The 25,670-nt window shown below is 44.8% G+C and overlaps 1 protein-coding gene across 1 annotated transcript; it reads left to right on the top strand.

Moving 5' to 3' along the window:
- The first annotated feature begins 1,715 nt into the window (after positions 1 to 1,715).
- On the top strand, positions 1,716 to 25,486 carry FLACC1 (flagellum associated containing coiled-coil domains 1). Its single transcript, XM_068968472.1, has 13 exons — positions 1,716 to 1,828; positions 2,319 to 2,393; positions 4,853 to 4,901; positions 6,617 to 6,750; positions 8,236 to 8,329; positions 10,361 to 10,422; positions 12,029 to 12,126; positions 13,531 to 13,583; positions 14,656 to 14,755; positions 18,414 to 18,517; positions 21,720 to 21,782; positions 25,160 to 25,249; positions 25,367 to 25,486. Exons 1-13 carry the CDS (start codon positions 1,716 to 1,718, stop codon positions 25,484 to 25,486), a joined length of 1,155 nt encoding a protein of 384 aa, XP_068824573.1.
- Positions 25,487 to 25,670: the final 184 nt, after the last annotated feature.

Below are 25,670 nucleotides of genomic sequence, written 5' to 3'. Positions count from 1 at the left end.
CAGTGGAAACAGTGGGAGACTTTATTTTTTTGGACTCCAAAATCTCTGCAGATGGTGACTGCAGCCATGAAATTAAAAGACACTTGCTCCTTGGAAGAAAAGCTATCACCAATCTAGACAGCACATTAAAAAACAGAGACATATCTTTGCCAACAAAGGTCCGTCTTATCAAAGCTATGGTTTTTCTAGTAGTCATGTATAGATATGAGCGTTGGACTATAAAGAAAGCTGAGCACTAAAGAATTGATGCTTTTGAACTGTGGTGTTGGAGAAGACTTGGACTCCCTTGGACTTGGACTTGGATGTGCTGCAGTCCATGGGGTCACAAAGAGTCAGACACGACTGAGCAACTGAACTGAACTGAACTGAATATATTGTATGTCAAATATACTTTAATAAAAACTAGAGGAAAAAAACTATGGTTGAGGTGAATCCTTGATCACAGCTACAGAGCCCCTTTTGGCATGTAAGGTAACATATTTACTCAGAACATGGGGGAGGGGAGGAAGGGGAAGGAATAGCATTTGCCCTACCACGTGCTCCAGCAGATGTCGAATACCCATCCAAAACATCGGATAATCTACCAGTTCCAACCCTGCATCTTGGGGGGCTTTCTCCTGGAAATTGGCTTCCGCTGGTTTGTATGTCCTTTGCAGGCTCATGAGCTGTAGTTTCCTATGGTGAACTAAGTGAGGGAGTCACAGTGCCGAGCCCATATGGACATCACTTGTGCGATATTGTCTTCTCTCTCCCTCTCTCTGTTCTTGTGGAATTAAATATCTCTTAATCTGTGCTCTCATTTTAGCGGAGTTCTGGAAAAGAAATAAGATAAACAAGTATGATCAAGCCTCCATGTTTACCTGATAGTTATTTTTCATGCAGACCTTTGTTATAGAGTTTTTTGTTTTTATGAAGCCAAGAAGGAAGAGTTTTGGCTGTGCAATTCAGGCCAGTGACCAGGAAAGAGGACCTGAAAGGTTCCCTTGCACTGTAATTTGAGTAACAGAGCTGCTTTTCTAGGAAGGTCTATGCATGACCTACCTGTTACAGGCATTTCTCTGCACTTCAGAGATAGCTAGTGTGACCTGATGGAAGAGCAAATGCTCAGGAGTCAGATAGACTTGTGTTTGTTTCCAGCTTTGTGACTTGCTTCCTCCGTTACCTTTCTGAGCCGCACTATCCTCATCTGTCTAGTTGGTATAACAATGACTGATCATTTATTGTGGATCTGGCTCATAGTAAGCACTCAGAAACTCCTTCCCAGGTGGCTCAGTGGTAAAGAACCTGCCTGCCAATGCAGGAGATGCAGGTTTGATCCTGGGTCAGGAAGATCCCCTGGAGAAGAAAATGACAACCCGCTCCAGTATTCTTGTCTGGGAAATCCCGTGGACAGAGGAGCCTGGTAGGCTGCAGTCCATGGGGTTGCAAAGAGTTGGACATGACTGAGTGACTAAAAACAACAACATCAAATGTTAAACAGCGTTCAAGTCAGATCTCCTGGGTGGCCAGAGGTGAGGTGTTGCGCTATGTTCGAGACCCTGTACCACACTGACAGCTTCCAGAATCTGTCATCTGTGCTTTGGGCTTTCCCTGGGTTCTTCCCAATTCATCTCTAAGTGTTGTTGCTCTGACTCTCAACAGTGTAACTCTGCTGCTGTTTTCCCACTTCGGTGAGGGCCTCCTGACCAAACAGCCAAGACAGCCCCTGACCTGCTATGTACCCCAACCCCCTCATCTACTGCACCTGCTGGGATCCCTGGAACTTGGGGCCACGAAAGCTAATCAAGACCCCTCAGCCACCAAGCAAGACCTCCTCGGTGAAGCCCAAGTAAGGATTATCCAGGATGGAGTGTGGCTTGAGGGCTTGGGTTCTGTGGAGTGGGGCAGCCATCTTTCTCTCAAAAGATTTCCAAAACAGTCAGCTTGGCAGCAAAATCCCAAAGCGGCCAGAAAGCCCGGCTTTACTCACCTGTTGGCTGCACAGCACTCTGGACAGGGCAGCAGGGGCGGAGTGTGGTTTCAATGAGGAATCTGCAGAGTAAGCACAGGAGGGAAAGGGCCATGGCAGGGCCCCCCACATGCGGGTCAAAGAGCTTCTGGAACTAGAGGACTGCAGCCCAGGAACCCCTGGTCAGTGAACAAGTGCCAGGGTCATCAGCCTGAGGTTCCCCAGACCATCCTGATTATAAAGATTCCCATTGGCAGATTGTGTCTTCCAATTTGGGGCCATTGTGGGGGTCTCCCTTACCTGAGAGTGCTAAAGCAGTTTCTTGGATTTCCAATTTTCTCTTTCTCATGGTTTCCTTTTTCACTGTCAGGCTCTCTCCTCTTCCTCCAGCTGGAAAAAAACAAAATTATACCCAACCGATAACAAAACCTGTTGTCTCCCCAAAGTAAGTATTTTCACGTCCATGGGACAGGAACGGTTTGAGGTATGTGAATAAAATAATCTCCCTTCTGGGCCTTTACAACGTTTCCTGACTTGAGGTAACCACTCCCAAGTGTGTCAGAGAAATGCTGGAACGCCCTGGGATTTCCCCCAAACCTCAGCTCCTACAGGTGGATTCTGTGGCTCTTTGCCCTCACTGCTTTCCAAAGTCACTTCTCAGCAGGGTGCCGCAGAGAGCCCCTCCCTGCCCTAAAAGCGTTGAATGCCCACGCACGTCCTTGACCAAAAGCCTCCCATGGATTTATGGCGTGCACTCATCCTTTTCTTGATTACTTTGCTATGTCTAAGGATTTCTGTAGATTGCAGCTCTGTTTTTATTCATCAATTAAAATTTTCATTCACAGTTTTAAGCTTATCTAGTGTAATTTAGGTTTAGGCCTTTGCATCAAACTTTGTATTCTATTTACTTATTTATTTGGAAACCATTTACTGAGCACCTGCTATTTGCTAGACTTTGAGTTAGGTGCAGGGGGACAGCAATGAACACGGCCAAAGTCTCTGCTCTCTTGGACTTGCATTCTAGTGGGGAGGGCTGGGGAGATGACCATGAACATATACATCCATCCAAAGACTGCAAGCACTATGTGAACAAACAGTGCAGGCATAGGGAGGAGGGGATGGTGAGGGTGGGGTTGTAATTTTGCACAGAGAGATCAGGGCAATCCCTGGGTAAGAGGTCAGTAGGAACTGCGCTGACCACTGGGGTCAAGCACTCCTGGCAAAGGAAACAGTGAATATAGAGGCCCTGGGTGGGAATTTGCTTGGCACATCTGATGTTTCCTGGAAAGCAAAAGGCCCACGTGGGGCCAGTGGAGGAAGGGAGGAGAGAGTGCAGGGAAATGAGCTCCAAGAAGTTGCAGGGATGCTGAATGCAGTCAGTAGAGTAACAATCACCCTCCTACCTCCCCGTAGAAGTCCACGTCCTAATCCCTGGAAACCGTCACTTTGTTCTGTTACTTGCTGAGGGGAAACGAAGGTGGCGGGTGGAATTAGGTTGCTCAGTAGCTGGTAGATCATGCTGGATTATCCAGGATGCAATGTAAAGGTGGACTTAATGTAAAAGTAAAGTTCCTTACCCAGGAAAGAGGAAGACAGTGTATCAGAGAAGGAGAGGTGGCAACAGAAGCACAGGCTGGAGTGATGGCCTTGTTGGCTTTGAAGACAGAGGATGAGGCTGCTAGGAGTAGGGGCAGCTTCTAGGAGCTGGAAAAGGCAAGGAAATAGATTCTCCCCCAGAGCCTCCAGGAGGAAGACAACCAGACCAACACCTCGGTTTTAGCCCAGGAAGACCCGTTTCAGACTTTTTTCAGAACTAAACATAACAAGGTGTTGTTCTAAGCCACTAAATTCATAGTAATTTGTTACCATAACAGTGGGAAACTCACAGGGAAGTATGCTGGCCACTCTAAGGACTTTGATTTTCACTCCAAAAGGGATGGTGTATTCACTGCTGGGGCCACCATAACAAAAACCACAGACTTAAGTGGCTTAAGCAGCAGAAATGTATTGTCCCATAGTTCTGGAAGCTGGGAGTTCAGGATCAAGATGCTGGCAGGGTTGATCTCTGGTGAGGACTCTCTCCTTAGCTTGCAGATGGCTGCCCACTTGCCACCTCCTCACCGGGTCTCTCCTTTGTGCGTGCACATCCAGGGTTCTCTCTGTGTGTCCTAATCTCTCTTGCAAGAACACCAGGAAAATGGTATTAGTGCCCATCTTAATGGCCTCATTTTAACTCAGTCACTTCTTTAAAGCTCGTAAATCTAAATACAGTTGCATTCTGGGATGGCAGGTGTTAGGATTTCAATGTGGTGAATTATGGGAGGGACACAATTTAGTCCATAACACATAGGAAGCCGCCTGAGGATTTTGAGTAGAGTGACAGAATCCAATTTGCATTGCTTGCCACCATAGCAGAAGGTAGTTATTCTTATTCGACTCTTCCAACATCCCAGGTAAGCTCCCCTGCAAATACTCTTATGACATTTGAGTACCTGACCCTATGCTCATGTTTCTGTATCTGGAAAAAAAAAAAATTAATTATAATCAGGGTTAACACCAGGTCTCAGAACAGTAACACTTTGCTTACCCTGAATTTATTTAACCCTGGGCACTTTCAGGTTCCCAGAACACCAATTTCCAGTACAAACAGGAAGAAGGGCAGTTGTGCGGACACAGCAAGGATGTCACTAAAAAGCACGTGCATTGAAGTTTAGGCACCGGCTCATAGAAGAGTGCTTGGATCTTCATATCAAGTTTCTAGGCCCTTGTTTTAGGAATGGTTCTACTATTAGGCTAGTGATGGGTTGATTTCCTACTTTTTTACTACCTATCATTTCATCACAATCTGTGTACCAACCTTCCTTTTTCCCCCGACTGCTTTCTAAGCATGCCTTTCTCTTACAGAATGAAAGTCCATTTAGGAAAACAAGAGGAGAGCAATAAATTACCTAATGTGAGTAAAACTGGGAAGAGGGCAGTGGGGCTAACATTTATTGAGACCCGCTATGTGAAGACATAGATCTTTTACACACACTCACCTCCTCGAATCTGTGCAATGATCCCCTGAGGAGCATCTGTCAAGATCACATTTAATGTGTCACTGGTGAGGGGTAGAACCAGGACTTGAACTCAGCTCAGCCGGATCCTAGAGAAGGCATTTTATTAACCACTTTCGGCTGCCTTGTAGGGTGTAGGGTGAGGTGAGTCTCCCACAGAAACCAGATGGTGGCAGTCAGTCCTGGCCAGGGAACAGCTTAAGCCCAGATGCAGGAAACCCTCTGCTGCACTTGGGAACCCACAAGGACAAGGGGACAGACCACCAGGGCACCTGAGAGGAGCCGGGATGGGAGGATGAGAGGAAAGGACCAGGGACAGGAGGGTGCTGGAGAAAGAGATGGGACCAAACCCAGAAGGACATGACACCTGCCTGGGAGTTTAGACCTAGTTCTCTTGACGTCTGGAAGCCTTTAGGGGTCTGACACAGGTCAGGTTTACATTTTTAGGAAATGCCCTCCAGTGGGGTATGCTTGGCCCTTTTCACACTCTCTGCTTATATCTATTTTCCTTGCCTCTCTTCCCCGGCTCCACCTGTCTTATATGAAGATCACACAGTCTCTTGATGGTCAGGAAAAAAAAAAATAAACAAAAATACAATAGCCCTCTAGGTGGAGAGGATGATGAACTTTAGGGGAGCCAGACTAAAGGCAGAGAGGCCAACTGAGAAGAGATCAGCAGAGCCAAGGAGCAAGATGACAGCGGCCTTGGACCACATGAGGGGCAGGGGTGTGGTGAAGAGAGGATGGGGCTGAGGCAGAGTTAGGAGGTAACAGATGCTACAGGGTGTCCTGCACAGCTCAAGACAGCACATCTGGGACCAGCCCTGCAGTCCAGTGCTTGAGAATTCGCCTTGCAATGCAGGGGGTGCGGTTCAATCCCTGGCCAGAGAGCTAAGATCCCACATGCCTTGGGGCCCAAAAACCAAAACATAAAACAGAAGCAATACAACACATTCAATAACTACTTTTTTTATTTAAAAAAAAAATGGCCACATCAAAAAATCTTTTTAAAAAGACCGTACATCTTATCCTGGTCCACACTGGATGGTTGCCCCACCCAGATGAATGATTTGGTGGAACTGACTAGAATTTTGAAGGTTTTGTTTTGTTTTGCTCACAGTTGTGCTAGGTATTTTCTCGTGTGTTATTTTGGTTATTTATCAAAAAAGTCCTTTGATGAAGAGTTATTATCTTCATTTTCTGATAAGCAAACTGAAGCTCAGAGATGCTGAATAACTGTGGCTACTGGCAGAGTCAGGATTTAAACTCAGGCCCATCTAATTCCAAAACCTGAGCAGCGTCCACAACGCCCAGCCGCCTCCTGGCATCTGGAAGGAGAATGCAGAAGAGGAGCAGGGCTCAGAGGCAGAGGGGGGGGAACAGGGGTCAGCATTTGGGTTTTGCACATGTTGGGTTTGAAAAAGCCTATGAGGACACCCAGGGACCAGCTGAGTCTTGCAGTTTGGTTTCAGGAGAGAGGGAACGGGGGGAGGCTACCGGGGAACACCCCACCTCGTGGGTCTAAGATGTGAGTAAGGCCCTAGAGGAATACTGGAGCAATCCCAACACTGCAAGTCTGCAATATGACCTCACATTCTACCTTGATGCCCAGGAAGTGATAAACGTGTCACCTGGCTACCGCCTCGTTCGGAACAGGGAGCAGATTTCTGTCACCTTGGGAGATGAGATGTTTGATAGGAAAAAACATTCAGAATCGGAGGACATGGGCAAAGTCAAAATTTCCAGGTAATGCCCTTGAACTCCCTCCAGCTCCCCAGACTTCTCCTCTCCTGTCCCAAGGACAAACCTTCACTTGCCACCCAGTCCACAGTGTCCCTTCACTCAGCCCTGTGCTGGCACCTCTCTGTACCCACCTCTCTGCTCAGAGCCCACTGGAGTCAGGAGGATGGACGGACGAGTCAGGCAGCTGATCTGGAAAATGACTGGGTTGGTGTCACTCATCCTAAAGGAGAGTAGTTGTTCCTGAAGGTAATGAGTAGATGAAATAGTCATACAATGGTCTGAATTTGAAGAATGAGAACTGAGAGTAAAGTCAGGACTTCTGGGAGGCCCGAGTCTGCATCTTTTTCCTTATGCCCAAAGACAACACTCAGTAATGCTTCTGAGAGATGCAGTGTGTAAGACTCTGGCCTGATTCCATTCCAGTTGAGCCTACGCCACCCACTCTGTCATTCAAGGCTCACCCACTCCCCATCCTCCAGGACCATATAAAGTCAGTCCCCACATCCTTTTCATTTTTCCTCCTGAATCTCTAACTCATATCTCCTCTTTCCCCATCTCCTCCTACATCTTCTTTCTTCTTTTCTCGACCTGTTGAATTAAGGACCTCATGTCTGCTGCACTGCCTGCCTCCCTGTTAACTCCAGCTCAACCAAAGAGCGCTGAATAATCTTACAGATGATTTCATGGAGGCCCAAGAAACACAAATATCCATAATCTATTCTGAAAGCCACACTCTAAAATCCCTTCTTTATCCTGTTTCCAGCCCATTCCTTGTCTGTGAAGACCATTCAGGTCTTCCCTTAGTCAGTAAAGAGTCTGCCAGCAATGCAGGAAACCTGGGTTCAGTCCCTGAGTCAGGAAGATCCCCTGGAGAAGAGTATGGCAACCCACTCCAGTATCCTTGCCTGGAGAATTCTGTGGACAGAGGAGCCTGGTGGGCTACAATCCGTGGGGTCACAAAGAGTTGGACAAAGCTGAATGACTAACACTTTCACTTTCACTTTCTTCCAGAAACACAAAAATCCATAATCTATTCTGAAAGCCACACTCTTAAATCCCTTCTTTGTCCTGTTTCCAGGCCATTCCTTGTCTATGAGTCTCTGTCAGCATCAATTCTATTCCCCCCAACTCATTTCCTAATCCTCTGATCTTCTCCCTCCTCCATTTCAACTATCTTTACTGAGTCAAGGTCAAACCCTAATAGATTTCTGACATCCTCCTCTTTCTCTTCTAATCTAGTGAGTCACCAAATTACCCCTACTCGCTTCTGGCCAGTCTACCCAAAAGGGCTGTGTCTGAGCTCAACAACCCTACTGCCAAATTTCCTTCTCCCAGCCCACCCTCTGCCCCTGCACCCCTACCCCATGATGATGGAGGAAGTGCAGAACACAGCCTGGCTCTCACCGGGCCAGAGCCGGCCATGCTCAGGGACAGCCCTGGCCGGCACAGCCTGGAAGCTCTGTGGGTGATGGGTTACTTGTCCCGCAGGACTGATATCATTGCCGACCTCAAAGAACAGATCTCAGAGCTGACAGTGATCATAGAGCAAATGAACAGAGACCATCGTTCTGCCCAAAAATTGGTGAGTGGTCCTTGAGTGAGCTATGGGAAGGGGAAAGACCAATAGCTTCAGATGACCTGCTATGTTCCAGGCAAGGGGCCAAGTTCTTGACTCATGGGAGCCAGGTTGCCCAAGCAACAGCTCTGCAGATAAGACTGTGGTCACCCCGTTGTATTTCTCTGACTCCATCCTCATCCATTATTGCCAAGAACTCAAGTCCTTCCTCTAACTGTTGTTCAGTCACTCAGTCATGTCCAACTCTTTGCAATCCCATTTATCTGCAGCATGTCCATCACTATCTTCCAGAACTTGCTCAAACTCATGTCCATTGAGTTGATGATGCCACCCAACCATCTCATCCTCTGTTGTCCCCTTCTCATCCAGCTCTCAATCTTTCCCAGCATCAGGGTCTTATTCAATGAGTTGGCTCTTCACATCAGGTGGCCAAATTATTGGAGCTTCAGCTTCAGCGTCAGTCCTTACAATTAGTATTCAGGGTTGATTTCCTTTCAAGACTGACTGGTTTGATCGTCAGGCCTAAGTCAATTTCCAGGAGCTCCCTGGGTATCTCTGGCATGCTCAATGCTACTATCTTTTCCACTAGGAAAGAAAGAAAGTAAAGTCGCTCAGTCGTGTCCAACTCCTTGCGACCCCATGGACTGTAGCCTACCACCCTCCTCCATCTATGGGATTTTCCAGCCAAGAGTACTGGAGTGGGTTGCTCCACTAGGGGGCACCAGCAATTTCCACCAGAGCCCTCTATGCCCTGTGTGGTGAGTTTAATTTCAGACCTTGCTGAAACCCTTGCTAATGGCACCAGCGTGACCACTACTTTAGTTTTGCTCAAAAACTGCCCAGAAGCCTCCAGTCCCACTTCCTGTTGCTATTGAAACTGTTGAAGCCCACTCTCCCGAATCTGTTGATTTCAGTTTGCACTCTTCTTGTCTCCTGGGGATTGTGGTGACACTCCCTTTAGATTTTACCATCTGCTTTATCATGGACTCTTCTCCCCCACCCCAAGCAGGGGTGCCTGGTGTCCTGAGCTGGAGTGATAAACCAGAGCGACACTTACATCTCTTTCCCATCCGCTCATTCCTCCCTCCACCCCCAACCTGAGCCGTGCTTGCTGTTACTGGAACCCATGTGTGAAGGGTGACTTCCCACCAGGCAGCCCCTCACCTTCTGACACACCCCAGGTGTGTCTGAATCCTATAGTGACCCAGCCTAGGACTCAGGCTGAGACCTTCCCTTCTGGTGATTCATCCCTGTATTTCTCTGAAAACCCTGTTTTTGTGGTCACCTTATACAGAGAGGAAATTGAGACTCAGGAAGTTAAATAATTTGCATGAGATCACTCAACTCATCCTTGGTGGGTTATTGGGCAAAACACATGCTTTCAAAACACCAGCCCTACTGAAGACATATTTAGAGATTATTTTGATGGAGAGACTTCACACTGTGATTCTCACATTCCTCCCGTCACACCCCACATTGTGTGACTGCACAAAGGGGAGAAGTGCTGGCCCCCCAACCCTTATCCCAGCTGGCAGTGTCCATTTCTCCTGAGACACCAGCCAGAGGACCCAATGTGTTAGAACAGAGGGTCACTTGCAACTGAGCACTCCCTGCCTCTGGAAACAGAGTCATTCTGCCAAGGACTTATTAACATGGTCTTTAAGTTCATCGAAGACAGGGCCTGAGTCTTAGGCCTGTTTGATGTTTCCAGGTCAAGCTTTTTGCACAATAAATGATTGCTCAATTGAGTTACATATTCCCAAATCCAAAGGCCATGACCTTATAGAGAGATTACATCCAGCCAAAGGGGAAAAAAAAAACAGTGAAAGGAATGGTTTCCATGCACCAACATCATGAACTGGTTTCATACCAAATGACAGAGGCAAGACTTGTTTCATTCCTTCAGTAACTATGTAGGAGAGGTGAGGGGAGTGAGGGGTACCCCATGAATGGGAAGGCTTCTCAGAAGTTGCAAGTTGAAGTGGAAGTGGAGTCCTCATTCCTGTCGTGTTAATACTGGCCTGGCCTCATTTCCAGCTCTCTAATGAAATGGATCTCCGCTGTGCCGAGATGCAGAAGAACTTTGAAAGCAAGACGAGGTATGCTTTCTGGCACAAGTTCCTGTATACTGCAGGTCCTAAGGTTCCTGTATCCTTGCAGGATTTCAGTTCACTGGGATTTCAGACAATGGGGTGGCAAGGGGCGGGCGAGATGAGAGACATGTCTTTGGAGAGCAGGATGGTTTGATCTGAGGCCACTGAAACATAGCACAGGGGTTATTCCTGACTTTGTGCTTTATCATCCAGTAATTTCGATTATAATCTCCCTTTCAGTTGATTGCTAAGAACTGAAACAATTTTCAGATCTCTATGAGATTTCCATGGTAAACTACTATTGTTCTCAGCCCAGTCTCTCCCTGCCCCCCTCTTCTTCCTCTCCTCTCCTTAAACCGTATTGGCTGCTAGCTCAAGGCTGGGCAAAATGAGAAGAAAGTATGGGAGAGCAGGAGCCAGAGCTGCAGAGACAAACCAAGGGGAAGAAAAAGGAAATGTGTTGTCTGTGTGAATGAGAAGACCCACAAAGTCCCTTTCTTAGTCCTGCTGGAGAGAAGTCCTCATAGGTGTTGCAAACTTGCTTTTAATTTTTTTAATTAATTAATTAACTTACATATTTTATTAATAGACTATTTTTTAGATTCACAGTAAAACATAAAGTACAGAAAATTTTCACATACCCCCTGGCCCCACACCTGCACAGCCTTCGTCATCATTGACATCCTGCCCCACCACCATGGGGCATTTGTTACAATCAATAAGCCTCTCCCAAAGTCTTCGTTTAGGTTAGGGTTCACTCCTTTTCTTTTCTTTTGGCTGTGCTGGGTTTTCATTGCTGCATGCGGGCTTTCTCCAGTTGCAGTGAAAGAGCGTCTCTAGTTGTGGTACTCGGCCTTGATTTCCCCAAAACATGGGGGATCTTAGTTCGCTGACCAAGGATTGAACCCATGTCCCCTGCTTTGGAGGCAGATTCCCACCCATCGGATCATCAGGGGAGTCACTTTTGATACTTCAGATTCTATGGGTTTTGATAAATGTTAAGTGTCATGTATCCACCATTACAGTATCATACGGAATAGTTTCATTGCCCTAAAAATCCTCTGGGCTCTGCCTGTTCATTGCTGTCTCCCCACTAACCTCCAGAAACCACTGATCTTTTGACCACTTCTATAGATGTGACTTTTCCAGAATTTCATACAGTTGGAATCATACAGCCTGTAGGCTTTTCAGACTGACTTCTTGTACTTACCAGTATGCATTTAAGGTTCTTCCAGGTCTTTTCTTGGCTTGACAGCTCCTACAGCCTTGTGTTTTAATGCCCTTCTTGAACAGTGCCAACATCTGCCTCCTGGAATGGAGCCTGGCAAGAACTTAGCCTCTAAAATTATCCTGGGTGTTAATCAGCTCACAGTTTCTTTGCTGTAAGCAAAGACCCTGTTGTTGGGGGTAGTCTATGGGCCCCAGTGACTCCATTCAGAATCGTGGATGGTGAAAACAGAGGTCTCCTCAACCGTTTCTGGGTGGATGCCAGAAGAATGTGTCAGGAAGTGAGGGCCCCACTGCCTGCCCACCAGCTGCCTGCATGAGGAGGGGAGCTGAGATCAGGTGAACCTTCCACAGGTGACTGTGGTCTTCTCCTGGGGCCCCACAGGGAGCTCGAGGAAGCTCACGCAGCACAACTCAGTGAGTTGGAGAAAAACTACAAGGCAGCCTTGAAGGCAGAAAAGTTGGCTGCCCAGGACAAACTAGGTAAGGTTTTGGGAGATGACCCTGGTAAGGGGGCAGAGGCTGACCGTGCAGGTCGAGGGCAAAGGAATTCCCATGGCCATGGCTGCACTCTGGGTAGACTTTCAAGGTTTGCTTCTAAAGCCCAAGAAGAGGGAGTGATTGAGAATGAAACTGAAAAAAGGGAAACCATGTCAACAAACAACCTCTCTACCCTGAGAAGTTAGAAGTGTCTGCAGCCAAGTTTTGGGATTTGAACAAGTCCCTTCATCTCCTTGAGTCTCAGTTTGCCCACCTGGGAATTGAGGACAATCATACCTGCCTTTATCACAGTGGTAAGAATATGAAAGCACTTTTAAAAATATATCTAAAAGTTCTACAAATATAATACTGTTCCATCATTTTGGTGCTTCATCAAATGCTAACAGGCACACTGTGATTTGTATGACCTTATAACCTATAAGGGTTGTGTGGGCCACTTATCCCATTGTTTATGCTGCCCTTGGGAAGGGCAGGTGTGTATCATTCAGAATTCTGAGTTTATAGAGTAATCTCTACAGGCAGACGCAGAAATTCTTCCCTTTTTATGTTATATTTTTTAAAGATGATATTAGTATTAATACCTTGCCAGTTTTCCAATTTTCTAAAGAAAAGATTTTTTTCTATGTTATTTTTATTTATTTTTTTAAAATATAAATTTATTTATTTTAATTGGAGGTTAATTACTTTACAATATTGTATTGGTTTTGCCATAGATCAACATGAATCTGCCACAGGTATACACGTGTTCCCTATCCTGAACCCCCCTCCCTCCTCCCTCCCCGTACCATCCCTCTGGGTCATCTCAGTGCACCAGCCCCAAGCATCCAGTATCATGCATTGAACCTGGACTGGTGACTTGTTTCATATATGATATTATACATGTTTCAATGCCATTCTCCCAAATCATCCCACCCTCTCCCTCTCCCACAGAGTCCAAAAGACTGTTCTATACATCTGTGTCTCTTTTGCTGTCTCGCATACAGATTTTTGTTTTAAATAAAAGATAATTGTTTTCAAAACCAGGATACACTAGGAATGTTATTTTAAAAAGACAGAAGGTTTTGCTTCTCTTTTACCCTCAGTTGTAGGTTTGCCCCCTAGGGATTAGTTCTCAGATTTGAGGGTGCCTCAGAATCACCTGACTTCATATTATCAACAGGTACTGAGCCTTGTCTCTGAGACCTTGACTCAGTGGCTTCAGGGTGGGTTCCAGGCATCGGATTTCTGATAAGCTTCCAGTACAACTGCTGAGGCAGCACCATGGTTTCACCACTGATGGGATGAGTTCAAGGTGTGAATGGTGTGCAGGAGGGCTCTCACATGAATTTGAATGTATTTCAGAGGAATAATGATGACTCGATTCTGTTGTTTTCCTTTTGTTCTCAGAGGAGATGGGAAAAGAATATAAATATTTGAAGAATATGTTTCATATATATCAGGTGAGATTCAGAGCTCCTTGGTGGATTATGAGAGAGAAGCAAGGCTCCTTCTTGGCTGATAATGTTGAGATGAGTCTAGAGTGCTTGCCCGGAAAATAATTTCCTGAAATCCCCGGTCTTCTTGAACCTAAGTGACCCTCACTGCACCCAGGGAGAAAAGTGAACCTACGGACTTTTATGGCATGCTTGCAGGATGATTTGGCCTCTGGACCCTAAAAGACTCCATTGATGAATATGTTTGTCGCGACCAAATTAATACCTGCTTGTTGTTTTTTCTTTAAAGAAATTCAAAAATTAACAACAGCAACAGCCAAAAGAACTATCGCCACTCTAAAGAAAACTTTTCAAGATCTGTACTTTGTACTGTCTTTAATTTTAGCAGAACACTGGGTCAAAAGGAATAAACACTTGAAAGGTCTTCAACACATTTGACCAAATTGCCATCCAAAAAGGCTGTATCACTCCGCACTAACATCAGCAAGTGGAGCAGGGGGCACCCCAGGACACAGCCCATCCATTTCATCAGCTAATTTGATGGAAGCCCAGGAAGCCAGAATTAGGGCACAATTCCATTCTAGGGGGATGAGAGAGTAGGAAATGGGACGTGGATGGGGGAGGGCTGGGGCAGAAAGCCCCTACTATGGGTCCTAGGTAGCCAGGGACTTACCAGTTTTCAGCCGTGATAGTCTAGAGTCCCAGGAAGCAGCTCAGTCCCAGGCAAACAAGGACAGCTGATTTAAAAATTAGCATATTGACATTTCCCTTGTTTCCTACTGTGCTATTAATGAGTAATTTATGATTCAGAGGGAGCTGACATGAACACATGCAGTGTGCTCAACTGCCTGTCTTCAAAGGAAGCCCCATTCCAATAGGGCAAACGCCACACAGAGTCTGCTTTGATCTTTAGGGTCTTGGGTCCCAGGGCTGGAATCATCGCCCACCGGTTAATGTATGGAGGCCCACAGCCAGGGGCTCTGGTGAGGGAAGCTGCAGAGAGCTCAGTACTGGGCCTCAGGCTGGGGTGCAGCCTTTCAGGATGCTTTTCTTCATGGTACCTTTGTCCCCCCAGCAGGACAGCATTTATGATGAAATGGAGGACAAGTGGTCAAAGAAGAAGGCAGAGTGGGAGAAGGATGAGAAGCTGGAGCGGGAGAGGATACTGTTACAGCAAAGTGAGTTCAGAAACTGGACTTTTGATGACAGGTGCCCAAAGAAACTGGCATTAATGTTGATCTCGACTCGAGAAAGGTGGCCTTGGCGTCTTGAAAGATGATGTGCTGCAGGGCTGGACTCCTGAATGGAAAGTGTCTGGAGATTTCAAGAAAGTGCAACAGGATGGAGTCTTTTAGGGCATTTAACCACCCGAGGGGCTAAACTGTACCATCCAGAACTGTCTGGTTGCAAGTTTGGCAATCACGAGCTGGACTGAGCTTGGGGACATCTGTAGGATTGCAGACTTGTCCGATGTTCCAGAAAAAAAAAAGGCTCTTGAATTAGTTTCCAATACTTTCTGGGAGAGGGGCAACATGATCCATTACATGGAGAGTCTCTATCCTGCCATGTCCCCTCCAAAGCAAGCCATGTTTGATGTCTTTTTCAATTGAGGTGTTTTTTTGAGATAAAGTGTACAGTGTGTTGATTTGATATATTCATATATTGCTATGTATTCTTAACATTCCCAACACAGCACAGAGCCTGGATCACACAAATTGCCCTATAGGAGACTCTCCTACCTGCACTGAGCTTTCTCATAAATGGAAAAAGGAGAGGGAAACCTCTGAAGATTCTGCTTCCTGACCTAGAGGACTAGTTGAGGCAGAAGTGGGGTCTCTATAAACTTATTCCACATCCTAGCCCAACTTAGCTGACTTTAACAAAGGAAAGGAAAGTGAAGTCATTCAGTCGTGTCCGACTCTTTGCGACCCCATGGACTGTAGCCTACCAGGCTCCTCTGTCCATGGGATTTTCCAGGCAATAGTACTGGAGTGGATTGCCATTTCCTTCTCCAGCAGATCTTCCCGACCCAGGGATGGAACCCGAGTCTCCCGCATTGTAGACAGATGCTTTACCGTCTGAGCCACCAGGGAAGTCCATGACTTTAACAAACCACTTATTAAATGCAAATACTCCCTGGGAAAGCTCATCCTCAAGTCCCTTCCCTCCCTGGATAACCAGGAGATAGCATGAAGATCCTGGAGTCAAGGCTGGGGAATGGGGCATAGGGACTGCTCCTGCTTGAGGCTTTCCTGGAATCTTGGTGTAGCCCAGGTCATTGGAGAAGGCACTGGCAACCCACTCCAGTACTCTTGCCTGGAAAATCCCATGGATGGAGGAGTCTGGTAGGCTTCAGTCCATGGGGTCGTGCCGGGAGCCAGTGTGAGGAATCCCGCCCGTGACAAGGTCATGAGGAAGGAAGCTGACATACGCAAGGCGTGCTCAGACTTCAGGGACCCCTCTGGAAATTCCTAAGCATGTACCCCAACAAAAATCTGCCGGCTTTTGTGCTCTGCTTTTCCACTTTTCTGATATTCTCTGGGAAAAAGTCAATTCAGGGTTTTAGTCTTCTGCATTTGAAAGGGATGTTTCCGTTAAACCCCTCTGATAGCTCTCTAGCCTGCCTAACAGGTTCCCCAGACCTCTTGCAGCTTGTGAATTGCTTACAGCCCCCCAACCGCGGGAGGCACAAAGCTTAAAAGCATCTTAAAGATACAGAGACTTTTCTAAAGAGTTAAAAATTATATTGGTAGAGGGTTTTCACTGTTGACTCAAGGATTGCTGCCAGACCTCCTTATTCTTTATCTTTTAGGCACCTGGAAGGATGTTAATGTAAGCAGGATGTAGAAAAAGATACATAGTAGTTTTGATGTTAGCAACACTAGACTTTTGAGTTAATTGCTTCTCTTTTGCTGTAAATCACTGTACTCCCTCTACTTGTTATAAGATTGCTGTATCCTTGCTATGTAAGAATGTAACTTTATTTAGTGCTTTCTGAGAGTGGCACCAGACCTTGGGAAGATCAACACAAATAAGTCTTGTGGTTGACAAACCCTTATCAGAAAAAAGGCTGTAAAATGTTAATTGGCCCTTTTGGTTGGAAGATGATGTAAATTACCTAAGACTTGTGTATACAATTAGGTATGCAGAGAGAAAAGCCTGGTTTTGATAAGAGTCTGGACTGCTAACGCTGCATAACTTTGTGTTACCCATTGATCTCCATGTTTTATCAAAAGTATAAAAGGCCTTCTGAACAATAAAAGACGGGACCAGATTCTCGGACCAGTTTCTCGGACTAGTCTCGGCCTGGTTTCTTGGGAATCTGGCTCCCCCCGTGTCTCTCTCTCTCTCTCTTTTTCTCTCCCTTTTCTTCCCTCTGCTCTTTACTTTAATTTCAGGCTGAATTTCCATCTGGGGCGCGGAGGCTCGCCAGGTCTACTTATTTGCCCTGGTTATTAAGACCCACGTGAAAGGGAGCTTAAGGCGAGGCACCCTTAGATATTCAAGCGGGCACCGGTGGCCCAACGTAGATGGTGCAAATTCCTTGTCTGGAATTTTATTGGTCTTCCACGTAAACCAAGCTATTCAGCCCTCTTTCTCCACTTAATCTTCCTACTGCACTATAGTTTCTTAATCTAATCTTATATTAATAAATAAACAAGTCTTTCCACACCAACGCCGTCCACCCTTCGAATTCCCTGGATCCACCGGGGCTGGACCCCGGCAGGGTCGCTAGGAGTTGGACACGACTAAGTGACTTCACTCACTTTTCACTTTCATGCATAGGAGAAGGAAATGGCAACCCACTCCAGTGTTCTTGCCCGGAGAATCCCAGGGATGGGGGAGCCTGGTGGGCTGCCGTCTATGGGGTCACACAGAGTCGGACACGACTGAAGTGCCTTAGCCACAGCAGCAGCCCAGGTTGTTGCCCAGACTCCCAGCTACACATACTACAATGATACCATGTCGTCAAAGTCTATGCTAAGATGCTACAGTCGGTTTTGGAAGACCAGATGTTGCTCACAGTGTACCTCAGTCCAGGCTTATCTTGTGATCCCAGGGTTTGCCTCCCTACCCAACCCCAACACCACGATGCTGAAGAAGAGATTTGTGTGATACTTTCACCTGTCCATCATCCTGTTTAGTATTACAGTTCTATTGGCAGCTCTCCCAGCCCCTCAAAATGATTTAAGCCTAGCTCTGCCTCAGGGCTAAGTACAGAATACACTTTATTGCTGGAAAAGTCATGTTAGCCAAGAGCTGTATTTTAGGATTCGAGCATCCAAGAAAACATAGTGATTATTTCAGCAGAGGCAACGGACAAAATAATAAGTAACGGATCCAAAATAAACTACACAAGAAGAACCAGAGGTATTAGAAATAAGGGGCTTCCCAAGTGGCACTAAGGGTAAAGAACCCACCTGCTAATGGAGGAGACATAAGACACAGGTTTGATCCCTGGGTGGGGAAGATCCCCTAGAAGAGGGCATGGCAACCCACTCCAGTATTCTATTCTTGCCTGGAGAATCCCATGGACAGAGTAACTTGGCAGACTACAGTCCATAGAGTCACAAAGAGTCAGACATAACTGAAGCAACTTAGCACACACACATGCACTCGAAGTAAATCCCATGTGGCTGATGTGATGGAGAACCATCGCCACATTCACCTCATTCTCAGGCTTCTCCAGGTGAATGTCAGAGGTTCAACACCAGGCTGAAAGGACCTTGAGTTTGACCCAGTCTGGAATTTCTACTATCTTCAGATATTCTGGTTTTCTTGGTGTGTCTATTTTTCCCACATTTACGCATATATGTCATTTCCTCATCTCCACAGAACATAAGATAACCAGAAAGTTTGAGTTAGAATCAGAAGAAGAAAGGAAGAAAATAAATGAGTCCTACACAGCTATCTTTGAGAACTTCCGTCAGGAGAAGGAGGTAACTCAGTGCAAACACATCAGTGGTTGAATGTGCAGTCTGGGTGGGATGTCCAGTTCCCAGGGGTGCCTCTGTAATGAGGCAAACTCTTTGTTTTTGGGGGGTATGGTCCTACTTTTCCAGTTTCCCTGGAAACTTCTGCAAGCAGACTGTCATTATGTGGTTCTTTATCTAGACAGTCTCACCACAGGATTATTGGAATGAAAATCGTAATTTATAAGAAATAATAGAATGATAAAACATATACAAAGCCCGCAGTTCCCTATTTGCCAAAATGTCAGATTCTGAATGATCTTCTCATCCTTGACTGTAACTGAAGGGAAATGGCAGTTTGCAAACTAAACTGAGCAAGTTTGGACATGTACAACTCATGTTTGATGAGTTTTGACAAACATGTTCATCCATGTAGTGAAGTCAAGTGTTAGTTGCTCAGTCGTGTTCAACTCTTTGCAACCCCATGGACTGTAGTCCACCAGGGTCCTCTGACCATGGAATTCTCCAGGCAAGACTACTGGAGGGGGTAACCACTCCCTTCTCCAGGGGATCTTCCCAACCCAGGGATGGAATCCAGGTCTCCTGCATTGCAGGCAGATTCTTTGCCATCTGAGCCACCAGGAAAGCCCCATGTAACCAACATCCAAATCAAGACCTACGACATTTCATCAGCCCAGAAAGCATGCCTGTGTCCCTTTGCTGCTAACCCCTATCTACTTCAAAACCTGCCCCAAGACAACCACTCTTTTTATTCATATAACTATAAATTTCATTTAGTCTAATTCAATTGCTGTCATGTCCAGCTCTTTGCAACCCCGTGGACTACAGTACACCATACTTCCCTGTCCATCACCAACTCCTGGAGCTTTCTCAAACTCATGACTGTCGAGGTGATGCCATCCAACCATCTCATTCTCTATCGCCCCCTTCTATTCCCGCCTCCAATCTTTCCCAGCATCAGGGTCTTTTCTAAGGAGTCAGTTCTTTGCATCAGGTGGCCAAAGTATTGGAGTTTCAGCTTCAGCATCAGTCCTTCAATGAATATTTAGGACTGATTTCCTTTACAATTGACTGGTATGGCTCCTTGCAGTCCAATGGACTTTCAAGAGTCTTCTTGAACACCACAGTTCAAAAGCATCAATTCTTCGGCACTCAGCTTTCTTTATGGTCCAACTCTCACATCCATACATGACTACTGGAAAAACCACAACTTTCACTAGAAGGGCCTTTGTCAGCAAAGTAACGTCTCTGCTTTTTAATATGCTGTCTGGGTTGGTCACAGCTTTTCTTCCAAGGAGCAAGTGAACAGGAGAAACAAGTATAGATTAGTTTCACCTGTTTTTAAACTTCATTTAAACAGAATCATACAGTATATGTGCTTTGTTGTGTAGCTTCTTTCCCCTCAATTATTTCTGTGAAATTTATTCATTCATTGTTCGTATCAGTATTTTCCTTTTATTGCGCAGTAGTATTTCTTTGTAGGAATATAACACAATGTGTTCACCATTTTTCTGTTTTTGGAGATTTTGATTGGTTCTATTTTTTGATTTTTACAAACAAAGCTTCTATAAATACCATGTGTAACTATTTTTGTAGACTTACGCTCTCCTTTCTCATGAGTATATACCTAGATGTGTTATTACTGGACTCTAAGGTAGGGATTTATAACAAAGTACTAAGATATTTTCCACAGAAGTTATGCCATTTTCCTCTTGCATCTCATCTATATGAGAATTCCAGTTATTCTATATCATCAACAACAATTAATATTACTAATGTTTTCCTTAAGAAGCTTTTTTTTAAACTTTGTCTTTTGGTTGCACAATGCATCTTTGTTCCCTGACCAAGGATTGAACCCAGGCCCTCAGACCCTTAGTGAGTGTGGAGTCCTAACCACTGGACTGCCAGGGACTTTCTAAGTATTGCCAATCTTTTAATTTTGGCTATTTCAATGGGTATGACCCTTGAAAAGGGCATGGAAACCCACTCCAGCATTCTTGCCTGGAGAATCCCATGGCCAGAGGAGCCTGGTAGGCTACAGTCCATCAGATTACAAAGAGTTGGACATGACAGAAGCCTCTGAGCACAGCACAGCTCAGCAATAGGTATAAAGTGCTATTTCATTATTATTTTAGTTTCCCTGATGACTTATGTCAGGCAAATTTTCATATGCTTATTGGACCGTTTATATGTCTTCTTTTGTGAAGTTTGGTTCAAGTTTTTTGCCAGTTAAAAAGAAATTGCGTTATTTACCTCTTTATCATTGGTATGTAGGAGTACTTTTTATACTGTGAATACAGTTCTTTGTCAGATATACATGCTGTGAATTCTGTGGTTTGCCTTTTCATTTTGCTCACATTGTCTCTCCACGTGCAAAACTTTTACTTTTGATGAAAAGTTGGTTATCAACTTTTTCCTCATATGGTAATAGCTTTTTGTGTCCTCTGTGAAACTGTTGCCTATTTCAAGAACATGAAGATATTCTAGTTTTTAAAAAGTTTCATAAGTTTAGCATTTATGATTTTGTGATCTATTTTGAATAAATTTTTTATATTAAAGGTCTTAGGTCATTTTTTCCATATTTATATTCATTGTTTCAGAATGATTTGTTGAAAAAAATGTCCCTTTCTCCACTAAGTTACCTTGATGTCTTTGTTGTGCATGAGGGGGTAGGGAGCAAACTCTCCAGTCTGTTCCATTCAACTATCTGTCTATATTTAGGCCAACAAAACAATGTCTTAATTTCTGTAGCTTGAAATCAGGGAGAAAAAAATCTTCCAACTTTGTTCTTGCTTTTCAAGGTTATTTTGGTTCTTCTTCAGCCTTTGAATTTCTATATAAATTTTATAATTATCTTGTCAAGAAAGCCTAGTGGTATTCTAAGTGGGATTGCAATGAATATAAAGCTCAGTCTGTGAAGAACTGGATATTTAACAGTATTAAATCTGTACCCTAACAAAAGAATACTCTTTAATGAAAACATGATTGCTTTTAATATTTCCTGATACACTAAGGTTGAGTCTGAGTAAGATTTTCATCATTTAACTTCAACATGTCATGTCACTACTTTATAATGTATGCTTTATTAAAGCAACATCTGAGCTTTGGTGAATATTGCATTCCTGAATCCTATTCTGGCTTTCTTAATTTTCTGAAAGAAGTGCCAGAACCCCAGGTGCTGACCTTTTCTAAATAAAATTCTTTTTAGGAGCTCTTAAAACAACATGAAAGGGATACCTTGCAATTAGAGGAGCTTAGAAAGACAAAAGAGGTAAGCTTTTTCATTTTTCCGTGGACTTAGCCTCTTACAAATATATTGCTAAAATGATACATTCTCAATAAAATGGAATCTATGATAATTTTCCCCAAACCATTGAAAAACAAGAGAACTAAAGCTGAGTTAGAGCTTCCCCAGTGGCTCAGCAGTAAAGAATCTGCCTGCAGTTCAGGAGCTGCAGGAGACACAAGTTCAATCCATGGGTCAGGAAGATCCCCTGGAGGAGGAAACGGCAACCCACTCCAGTATTCTTGCCTGGAAAATCCCATGGACGGAAGAGCCTGGCCAGCTACAGTCCTTGGGGTCATGAAGAGTCAGACACGACTGAAGCGACTTAGCACATATACACACAAAGCTGAGTTCGCTGGATTCACTGTCAAAAAGGATTTTAGAACTATCTGAAAAAAGAAAGCCATTGCTGTCTTTTTAGAGCCAGATCTGAACAAATATATGAACAATATACTGTGAGATCTTCAGTGTTAAACGCCTTGCACTTCTCATAAGCCTCTAACAACAAATGGGCCTTAAACGGTAAAATGCCAGATTCTTCCATTTAGACTCTGAAAAGTACAATACTGCCTCTTGGGAACTGTGAGTTCAAGTCTTTCCTTAAAACTCTGAGTGTATTTACCTCACCCCTACAGCCTCTCTAGGAACTTTTTTTCTGGAACAAATTATAGCACTTCCATAAAGGAGATATCAGAATGGAAATTGTTCAAACCCACAAACGGCCTTGTGGTTCTTCTTCCACTGTGAATTTAATTTGAATTCAGAATGGACCCATTTGGGAAAAGATGAGCCATTCTGAAAGCATGGCATGACATCGTAGAGCCGAGGCAGGACTTCAGCTTTGTTGGGCAAACAGTCATAATGTCCTATAAGGTAAACGGGTGGACTTTGGTATAAGGTAGACTCAGTGTGTTGTAAGAATGGCTTTAATGAGCTTGACTACTAATTCTATCACTGTGTCATTTCTGGGTCTATTTCAATTAATTTATTTTGCTCCTCAGGTATGGTCATATTTTCTTGCTTATTTGCATGTCTGGTAATTTTTTTATTGGATGCCAGCCATTGTGACCTTTACCTTACTAGGTGCTGGATATTTTTGTACTTCTTTAAATACCATTAACCTTTCTGAGATTCAGTTAAGTTACTTGGAAATGGGTTTCCCTGGTGGCTCAGTAGTAAAGAATCTGTCTGCCAATGCAGAAGACAGGAGTTCAATCCCTTACCCAGGAAGATCCCACATGCCAGGGGACAACTAAGCCCATGTACCACAACTGCTGAGCTTGTGCCCTAGAGCTCAGGAGCCAACAACTACTGAGGCCACATGTCACAACTATGGAAACCCATGAGCCCCAGAACCCGTGCTCCGAAAGAAGAGAAGCCACCGCAATGGGAAGGCCACACACAGCAACTAGAGAGTAGCCCCCACTCACTGCAACCAGAGAAAACCTCGTTGCAGCAACAAAGACCCAGCACAGCCAAATAAATAATAAAAACTTTAAAACACACACACACACACACACACACACAAACCCTTTTTTTAAAAAAAAAAAGAAGTTACTTGGCAACAGTTTGATTTTTCAAGCCTTGATTTTAAGCTTTCTTAGGCAAAATTAAAGCAGTCTTGATCTAGGGCTAGTTTATCCCCAATGCTGAGTAATCTCTGTGTTTTAACAGGGTTTTTGTATTCTGGCTGGAGCGTGGCAGGCTACAGTGTATGGGGTCACAAAGGGTTGGACACGACGGAAGCGACTAACACACGTGCCTGGTGGAAACGTGAATTTCCCCAGTCCTGTTTTGGTTTAGGGACTGTTCTGCCTGCTGGTGGTTCCTTCTCCTTGCCTCGTCTCCCTCTGCTCCTTCTCGCCATCATGTAGTTCCAGTGGCGCTGGACTGCTTTCTGTTTCTTAGCAGGCCAGACTTCTCCCACTTCAGGGTCTTTGCACTCGATCTTTTCCCTTCTTGGAAAGCTCTTTACCAGATATCCACACAGCTCACTTTCCTACTTTCTCCCAGTCTTTCTCCAAATGCCAACTTCTCAGAGGCTGCTCTACTTAAAGGCTCAACAACCTGCCTGACACTTTATTTTTCGACACTGACTTATAACCATTCAACCTGATAAACTCAGTGAAGGGAGGGATTTTTGTCTACTGCTTTCCTTGCCACTAATCCTCAGTTCCTAGAATGGTGCCTGCCATATCACAGACATCCAGTGAACTGCAAATTTTTAAATGAATAAATAAATTAATTTTATTCATTTTTAAATAAATGCTTCAATGAAAGAATGCCAAATGACCTGGTACAGTGCTTTGCCCAATGCCATTGCAATAAAAGTGATGGTGCATGCATTCTCAGTCATGTCTGACTCTTTTGGGACCCCATGGACAGTAGCCAACCAGGCTCCCCTGTCCATGGGATTTCCAAGGCAAGAATACTGGAGTGGGTTGTCATTCCTTTTCCAGGGGATCTTCTTGACCCAGGGATAGAACCCACGTCTCCTGCATTGGCAGGCAGATTCTTTACAACTGAGCCACTGGGAAGCCCCCTGATGAATCCATATCAATACATTACTATTAACTAAAATCCAATTTAGCTTAGCATTCCTTCTTTGTGTTGTACAGTAAGTCCCTACGTATGAATAAGTTCCATTCTGAGAGTGTATTCAAAAGTCCAACAAAGTTAGCTTAACTACCCAACTAACACAATCGACTATATAGTACTGTAATCTAATAGGTTTGTAATACCTCTCATACAAATAATATGTACATAAAAAACAAGCAAACACAAAAAATAAAACATTTTTAATCTTACAGTACAGTACCTTCAGAAGCATGTAGTACAGTACAGCAGCTGGTATACGGGGGCTAGCATGCCTGTTTGCATCCTATAGGCTTTGTCACGTGCATCATGCCACGCAGCCTCCACTGCAGCATCATACAGAATGGTGTCTCTGCCCTAAAAGTACCCCCCGCTCCTATTCATTCCCTGCTTCCCTTCCTAACTCCTGGCCGCCACTGGTCTTCTTACTGTCTCTATGGTTTTGCATTTTCTGGACAGTCATGTAGTTGCAATTCATACTAGATATTTAGTAAACACTTGTTTAATGAATGGATAATTGGTAGCTCTTTTGACAACCCATGTGAGCTCTGGTGAGGGCTGGCTCTGGGGCCATACCAATGAGGCTGTTGAGAGGGTTATAGACTAGTGAGACATAGAGGGGTAGAATGAACAGGGCATAGTAACAGAGCAGGAGAAGGAGTGGCTAAAGTTGATGCTTTCACATTCTAATCCAAATGTCCTGAACAAGAGGATAAATGGGTAGACATCAGTGCAATGACCTGAAACAATTTCTTCTTCTTACCCAGGTCATAGAGGAAGAGTTGTATGCTCAAGCTCTTATCCTAGAATCACTTAACACAACCCTCTACCAAACCCAGATGGAACTCCAGAGAGAGGTGAATCTTGGCTGGAGTGGGGGTGGGAGCTGGAGGGAGGAACCCTCTGCCATGTAGCTCTGCCCTGGGTGACTCTAATTTAGGAAAGATGGCTATTAACATGTACCTGTCTTTCAGAAAGCTGTGGTAGCAACTCTGGAGAAAACACTCCAGATCAAGCTTACTGAAGCTGAAGACAAGCTTAAGTACACCATACACCACCTGACAGAAGAAAACATTCATCTAAGGTATGAATGATGCTGCTCATAAAAGACGTGGCTGAATTATCTTCAGAAAGTGACAGTAGGAATTCCCTGGCAGCCCACTGGTTACGACTCTATGCTTCCGCTGCAGGGGGCCTGAGATCAATCCTTGATCAGGGGACTATGATTCCACATGTTGTGTGGTGATGGGTGGGGAATGGGTGGAAATGAACCTAGGT

This window comes from Capricornis sumatraensis, chromosome 3, assembly GCF_032405125.1.
Source record: "Capricornis sumatraensis isolate serow.1 chromosome 3, serow.2, whole genome shotgun sequence".
Lineage (NCBI taxonomy): Eukaryota > Metazoa > Chordata > Mammalia > Artiodactyla > Bovidae > Capricornis > Capricornis sumatraensis.
The sequence above is the reverse complement of the archived record's forward strand: the minus strand, read 5'-3'. Positions and strand labels throughout refer to the sequence as shown.